Here is an 8,037-nt window from a genome sequence, read left to right as displayed (position 1 = left end):
AACTTCTATATCTTGATATTTTTCCAAATTCCAAACTTATAATACCGTTTTTGCCCCTCGAATCCAGGTCACCGAAAACGTTTTCTTAAAAATATTCGTTTGGAGGGCTTCCACTTTGATTTGGCCCCGGGTCCTTCATGAGTTGTGTTTAACTTCACGTATGTGATTCATATAACTTGTCACATGTCCGAAAAAAAAATCTCGATGTGCGGGCCCCATCTCAACTTACAAATAATCCAGCGTACAAAAGTACGGGATACGATACTATCGACGAGAGTTTAAATTACGTAGCTACAACATGATTGTCAATTTTGAGGAAGCACATGTCACGCTCATACTCCAAAAATGCGGGGTATAACACAAATGGGGTCACGTAAATGTATATTTGGGTTGTTTTGGATGAAGCCTTGTTAATTGTATATGTGGCATTGTAAAAATACATGGCAAATTTTAATTAGGTAGCAAATACAGGTTAGCAGCCCGTCATAACACGCACAAACTTTTATTTCAGTAGCCTCGGACCGATGTGTCTAAGTGACACGAAGAAGGTAGTCTTGAAGGGTTCATATGGTACGCGCTCGGTTGAGGGTCAGTGAAAAATATGGACAAGTTTGAGGGTCTATCTATGACTTTAGCCAAAAAGAATCAGGTCACATGAGAGGGCATGTTGAGAATAATTAAGTAAATAAAAGTGTACTCTCTCTAACAGCTTAAGCTTTTAGCTTAGATAGTCACGCACAACAAAATACATGATTTTCCGAACAGAGAAAATAATCTTTCGTACTGGGGCAGTACTTTCGCGATCAATTGGAACAATGACACATATCAATTTATGAAGCCATACAATGATACAATCATCATTTCCCTTGGATTGTATGTTTATTCTCCGTTATGTCTTTTGCCCAAAAGGGAAAAGGGCTAAAAATATATCTGAACTGTTTGAAATAGATTAAATTTATTCTCCGTTATGTTTTTTTGCTCAAAAATGTCTTCGCCGTTACGTTTTGGCTCAAAAATGCCTTCAAACTAGCAAAATAGATTAAAAACACCCTTCCTACTAACGGTTGCTCCAAAACAACGGAAATTAGCCAATTTTACCCTTGAACTATTCGAAATGAGGCGGTTTTGCCCTCCGTTTGAAGTTCAGGACAAATACTCTTAATTGTAAAGATGTAAGCAAAAACATATATTGAAAAATTATGAGATTACTTTGCCTATTTTATATTATATATTATTATACGATGCCAATTTTATATTTTATATAAAGTTTAATTACATCATTAATTTTTTTAACTAAATAGTTACTCTACTTTTTCCTTTCAAAAATATTTTACCGGCCCTCGATTGAAACTTGAGATGACTTAAAGTTACAATAAGTAATATAGCGTACCAAATATAATCGAATTGGTAGCCTCTCTTTCCTCCTCATCTTCTCCTCTTACATGAATGTGTTCCCACAGACCCCGCCAAAATGTAAGAACAGAAAAAGTGAATATTCTATCACAATTTATCATGAATTAATAGAACAAATAGTAAAGAATAAGAGAACCAAAATTGATCATTGAAAGTCAAAGAATACCCAAAATATATATTCATGGTACTCTTTATCTTCAGTGGTAGTGTTAACTCACATAAAAGAAAAAGTCTCTTCACGGAATCCGACTAGCATAAGAATAGTAAAAGGGCCGTGGAAGATATCAGGTTGGGTTCGTCGAGTATTAGTTTTTCGATAAAGCTTTTATAATAATTTAAAAAACGCACTTGAGGTCTGAATGCTCTTAATACTTCATCACGGATTTGAGCGAATCAGACCTCTTAAGACCCAATAAGTAGTAGAATTATTATTTTTTAAAACAAATGCACTTAATAAGCGGAAATCTGAATGACTCAGATACAAACCTCCATTAGATGCAAATAAATGAGGCCTGCTTCACCACGTATCACAAGCACAATTTCACGTATAGCCAGCCGCATGTGTTGAACACATATTGATTCATCAATACGTGAAATGAGAAGATAACTTAAACAAGCCATATGATGTACAATTTTTAATATAAAATAGTTGTTTCGGGAAGAGTGATGCAGATGAGATTGATTTCAAGTACAAGGTTCACGAATCTGAAACAAGTCAATGAAGATATATTGGCAGAGAATCTATTTTGATGAATTCTGCAGCTTTGGGAAAATAGGATCAACATGGGCATGATACATTGGATCAGCAAGCCAAAGTCTAGCAATGTAATAAGGAGATGTTGAACGCCTGTGAACATCTTCAATAAGCCAGATGCTTGCTTGAGCTTTGGTAGGATGGATGATGGTGTCTAATGGGACGTCTTCATCATCAGCACCAAACCTCTTTTGATCCCACTGCTTCATTTGGATATTGGTCAGGTAATGCAGGGGTTGCCCATATAACTCCTTAATAGATGCAGCCAATCCAGCCCATGAGGTGAAAGGGGTAACAAAGCCACGCTTTGTCGGAAGAGGGATCATCTGCATGTACTCTTGGTACATTCTTGCTTTTCTGATCATCGAATCTAAAATGCAGAGCCTGCAAGACTTAGTTATATGGAAATAATACATGAAGTGAAGATAACCTTGCACTGTATTCAATCATGTGGCAACTAGTTTGAACCAAGACTTGAACACAAAATCTTTGAAACATATCATATCAGCGACCTCTCAACTTGCACTTTCACATCAGAAAGGAGATGCTTTATTTAATTAACTGGACACAGATTTGTGCACGAGCTTTTCTTGGGAACATCCAGTTTCTATTAAATGAAAGCTACTTCTAGCCAGAGATTATCAGTCAATTGGTACAGATGGAAAGGAAGCAAAACAGACTTGACATGGATGGGTATCTTCTAACCCTTTCCCATCCAGTTTTCTCATTTTCGACTAAGCAGGAAAAAAAAAAAAAAAACGTACACCTCTTTTACTTCCACTCCACCAGCCCTTCTTTTCATCCCAACCAACTGAGACTCAATTATTCTTAGGTGATAGAGTGTCTTGATGCAAAGTAGCCTCTTTTTTACTTGATGCAAAGTAATAGTGTTTCCGGTTACAACGTAACAATCAAAACGTCGAAGTGGAACATACACCAAGAACAACATCTATAAGGAAGTATTAGATAATATATGAATATGTTGCAGCTAATAACATCAAAATGTAACTCATTATACATTTTAATTATCTATCTAACTAAATTTAGTTGTTCAACTTTGCATGTTCAGACAATAACTAATCACTTGTTGTTCAACAAGGAAAGTAATTCAAAATAGTTGACTGTTCATTAATTTGTGTGTATTTTTCCACATTAAATTTTATGTTACTCATTACATTGTAGTTTAATTATGATTCATACGGAATGTACTACTTGCATGGGACACACGTGCAACGTACCCCAAAAAATTAGTATGTCGAAAAGTGTGATGAACCCTGTGAATACAGTGTCTAATCTGGAAGAACTGCAAACATTATGGGTTGTGCCATTGGCTCTTTTTCAGCAACATACTTAGTCCTGCCTCCCTCTGTAGTCCTGCCTCCCTCTGGAAGCCAAGGACAAAGCCACAAAAAATTGGAATGGAGTTATTGAGGAGGTGGAGAAAGGATTGGCAACATGGAAAATGCAATATTTGTCTATGGGTGGAAGATCGACATTAACCAATACTGTTCTGGATAGTATTGCAACATATATTATATCCATCTTCCCTATGCCAAGCAAGGTGAAAAACGCAACTTGACAAATTCAGAAGATGTTTCCTTTGGATAAGAAAGAGTGAAGATCATAAATAACATCCAATGAAGTAGTCAAAAGTAATGCCAAAAAGAAGATGGGCTGGGTATCAGAGATTTCAACAAACACATCAAGAGTTTGCTCATGAAGTGGTGGTGGAGGTATGCTCAAGAAACAACAAGCATATAGAAGGAGGTTGTAACTGCCAAATATGGGAAGCAAGATAATTGGAGTACAAAGTAGAGCAGAGCCCCACATGGAGTTGGATGAACTCTTTCAAGAGGTGTCCTTCAAGATTGGGAACGGCGATTCTGTTAAATTTTGAAGGACAGGTGGTTCAATAGCTAGAGACCCTGACTCCACAATAGCTCAAAACAGAGCAGGGAACATATGGAACCCCCAATTCAGGAGAAACTAGGCCACATACACAGTACAAGGCAAGGTAGAGTAAACTGTGAACATCAATGGAATGATTGAGCATTGGTCGTGGAAGCTGAATGGAGGAATAAACTTCCCACAAAAGCCATGTGTTTTACTTTTACATGGACAGCTCTAAAGATGCTATCTTGAGCCAGGAAAACCTTTAAGAAGGAACTTTCAGCTGGTAAATAGATGCTATATGCGCCAACATAGCCTAGAGTCAATAAACCATCTATTTTTACACTGTACAGTTGCTCAGTCTTTGGCACCAGTTGGTCGCCCCCACAGAACATTAAGGATGCAGTTGAAAGTTGGAGTCTTTGGAAAGTTGACTGAACCATCAGGAAGATCTGGCAGATGATCCCAGCACGTATATTTTGGTGTATATGGATAGAAAGAATCGCATATGTTTTTATGCCATTCAACTTCCAGATGTTCCTGAAATCTCCCGTTTGGCCATAGATTTTGAAGTTGAAACTCGAAACTTGAAAATTTGAGTTTTTAAAGTTGTGATTTTTGGAATTTGAAGTTGTGTTTGGACATGCATTTTACTTGGAAAAAAATTTGAAGTTTTGTGAGTGGAAGTCCCAGAAACCCAAAAAGTGGTCTGGACTAGTTTTTGGAGCTTGAAAATTTTTTGAGGACAAATTTTCAAAAACTGATCCAAAATCTATGGCCAAAAAGATATTTGAAGATAAATTTTCAAACCTGATCCAAAATCTATGGCCAAACACTAGCTTAATGCTTGATGAATCTTTTCAGTTGGAGCAACCTACCCCCCCATAAATGATGTTATCCCCCTTTTAGATTTTATTAGCGTTCTTACTCCAGCTTAGCAGGCAACTTTTTGGTTTCGGTTATCTCCCAGTTTTGGAATAGGAAATTTTTGCATTAGGAGTTAACGAAGCTTATCTTGTACTTATTTTACATATTCTTTACCATAGTCTACCAATCTTTACTCACGCATGAACTGCTTGCTAATCACACTTCAGTAATCAACAGTTTGATGTGAGAAATCTTGGCCCAACTAAATTCCTAGCTGCACCTTTGATTCCCAAGTTCCCATGTCAAAAGAGGACGCAAACTTGCCTAAATAAAACAAACATGCAATGTTACGCTAACAGCCAAATAAGATCCTCAGTATTGAGGGGAAACATTAAAACTTTACCTACAACATATCCCAAGCTTAATCAAGAGAAGTTTTTTTTTTTTTTTTTGGCAATGACAGAGCAACTAGAGTCTGTTGCCACTAAGGAAACATATACAGACACTTATTCAGCAAGTAGATTAAGAAATAAGACTCCACTTGACAATTATGTGAATTATAAGACGTAGTTTCAGTACCTTCAGAATTAAAGTCGTAAACAGGTTGATCAATGGTGTTACTGTTTTTCAGCGTTTTGCTTTCTGGTTTACGGTGATCTGTATCAGAGGAAGATGAGTCACCAGATGAGATATCTACCTCAATTGGCATTGCTTCCTTCATAGCTGTAACTGTGCAGTCATTTGGATAAAACAAAAACATGTTAGCAGTTTCTACAAATGAAAAGTATGATGAAACTATTTAACTTTAATTGGACGGCCCATCTAGGGACGAATGAGTGTCTACTGCCATAAAGGAAATGAAAAATGAATAAAGGAATTTAGACTATTTCATTTTACTCCATATGGAAATAAAGGAATTTAGACTATTTCATTTTACTCAAGAAAGCTCATCAATGAACTGAATTAGCAACTGACTGGAAAGCCATACAATTTCAATAGACGGCTATTTTGATTTCCACGCATAAAACTAGTGGTCAAGTCTAACATCCAACAGATTCAACAAAATTTATGCCACGCCTAGAGATCACTCTTTTTCTTTGCACATGCGCTTAATTCAATAAAAACTGCATGGTCAAACTAAGGACCCGTTTGGCCATTAGAATTATTCACCTTTTTTCCAGATTTTTTTTTTTCATTTTATTTGAAAACTAGCATTTGGCCATGAAAACACTTAAAACCCTAACATTTTATTTGAAATTTGGAAAACACTTAAAACCCTGTTTTCACTTTCAGTACATTCAAACAACCAAAAATTCTTTGCAAAGATTATAACCAAACACGACTCCAACTTCAAAAATTTCAAATAAAGTGAAAAATATTTAGTTTCTATGGCCAGACGCCTACTAAGGATATCACGAATTAATAGTCCAGAATACCGTGTTAAATAGTTCTATCTTTTAACTTGAAGAGATATGTGGAGAAATTAATGAGATTAGTAAAAAGAAAAGAAACCTACATTTGAATTTCGGCGGAGAAAGAGGTGCCGCTGATGCTGACTGTCCTACACTTGTGCTCAAACGCTGACACTATTTCCTAACCCTCAAAAATGGCTATTTTTCCCTACTGTGAGCCCGTTTCGATCAAATCAGCTTATAAGCAATTTTTAATTTATTTGGGTGTTTAATAAAAATAAAAATCAGCTTAAAGCCCATTTGGATTGGCTTATAAGTTGGTTAAACCAGCTTATAAGCTATTTTTAACTTATTTGAGTATTTAGCAAAAATAGAAAATAGCTTAAATTAAATTAAAAAGTGCTTAAAATAAGTCAAATTAAGAAGTTGCTCAACCCCAATTTTTTTTTTTTTGGTTTAAAAGACATTTTAGTTTGACCAACAACTTTACCTTTACCTCTTATATTTTCTGTTAATTTCAATACTACCCTTACATCTAAAAACCCTTTAAGCACTTTTATCCAAATAGGTAACTACTTATTTATAAAATAACTTTCAGCACTTAAAAGTACTTTAAGCACGTATTCTAGAAAAGCCACTTTTTTCCAGCTAATCCACACGGGCTCTAAATTAAGTTAAAAAGTGCTTAAAATAAGCCAAAACCAAGTTGCTCAACCCCAACTTATTTTTTTTTTGACTTAAAAGCCATTTTGGTTTGACTAACAACTTTACCCTTTTATCCCTTATATTTTCTACTAATTCCAATACTACTCTTACTTCTAAAAATTCTTCAAGCACTTTTTCCAAACATATAACCGCTTATTTATAAAATAACTTTCAACACTTAAAAAGTACTTTAAGCACTTATGCTTAAAAGCCACCTTTTTTTCCAGCTAATCCAAACGGGCTCTATGTATGCTAGCTATGGTTCTGCTCCACTTCATTAGTCTTTTGGTAAGTAATTATAAATGCACCTCCGGATGATTGACACGTGAACTTATAAGCATGAAATGTTCGGATTGCTTTCTAGCTTATTTTTTATTAATGATAATGTTAAAAGATAATGAGCCAATTCTATGCTAGTTGAACTTCTTTTTGTTTGTTTTGAATTAAATTAAAAATTAGTCACTCGAACCCACCTAGTGACCTTGATTTTTTTTTTTTTTTTTTAATTTTTATAAAAGGAGCCAATTCTTTAACTGAAAATGGTATCAATTGTGAATTCTCTCACCAACTATGGAATATCACTTTGAGTAAGACAAAGTATGCATAGAGTGCATTGAGTTTTTATTTTATCAATTTATAACATTAATTATTGATTTTCTTCATGTAAAATATTAACCAAGTTTAATTCTATAAATAATTACTAATAAATATTAAAATGTAAAATAAAAAATAAAACATGACATTGGGCACAACTTGCTATGTTTGCTTTCTTGGAAGTGAATGAAACTTTTCTAAGGAGATAAGTAGCAAAACTTTCCAGGATTCCTTCCCGTTAATAAGATTATGAAGCAACTGCAATGCTACCCTAAAAAAAAAGTAACCCCAAATTGGACGTATAGTTAACCGCACTATTAATAAAGAATACAACCAAAAAAAGAAAATTAAATAGAAAGCAATCCGAACCTTTCATGCTAATTAGTCTACGTATTAGCCACC

General features: G+C 35.0%; 1 protein-coding gene across 2 annotated transcripts; it reads right to left on the bottom strand.

The window, feature by feature from the left end:
• Nucleotides 1–2,035: 2,035 nt before the first annotated feature.
• Nucleotides 2,036–6,561, bottom strand: LOC132042270 (protein RDM1-like). Of its 2 annotated transcripts, none has more exons than XM_059432865.1 (3): nucleotides 6,441–6,561; nucleotides 5,504–5,653; nucleotides 2,036–2,537 (listed from the first exon to the last, which is right to left on the bottom strand). In XM_059432865.1, exons 2-3 carry the CDS (start codon nucleotides 5,643–5,645, stop codon nucleotides 2,155–2,157), a joined length of 525 nt encoding a protein of 174 aa, XP_059288848.1. In that variant the 5' UTR covers nucleotides 5,646–5,653; nucleotides 6,441–6,561; the 3' UTR covers nucleotides 2,036–2,154. The 2 variants fall into 2 exon arrangements, with proteins under 2 accessions (XP_059288848.1, XP_059288847.1); XM_059432864.1 differs by lacking the exon at nucleotides 6,441–6,561 and adding an exon at nucleotides 5,913–6,125.
• Nucleotides 6,562–8,037: the final 1,476 nt, after the last annotated feature.

Source organism: Lycium ferocissimum, unplaced genomic scaffold, assembly GCF_029784015.1.
Source record: "Lycium ferocissimum isolate CSIRO_LF1 unplaced genomic scaffold, AGI_CSIRO_Lferr_CH_V1 ctg1445, whole genome shotgun sequence".
Classification (NCBI taxonomy): Eukaryota; Viridiplantae; Streptophyta; class Magnoliopsida; order Solanales; family Solanaceae; genus Lycium; species Lycium ferocissimum.
This window is presented reverse-complemented; position numbering and strand designations above follow the sequence as displayed.

Bases quoted from the DNA above. Each gene is read 5' to 3' on its own strand.
- LOC132042270 (XM_059432865.1), bottom strand. From the start codon at position 5,645: ATGAAGGAAGCAATGCCAATTGAGGTAGATATCTCATCTGGTGACTCA. The intron at 2,538-5,503 runs GTACTGAAACTA...TCTGCATTTTAG, and splicing joins TTACGACTTTAATTCTGAAG to ATTCGATGATCAGAAAAGCA.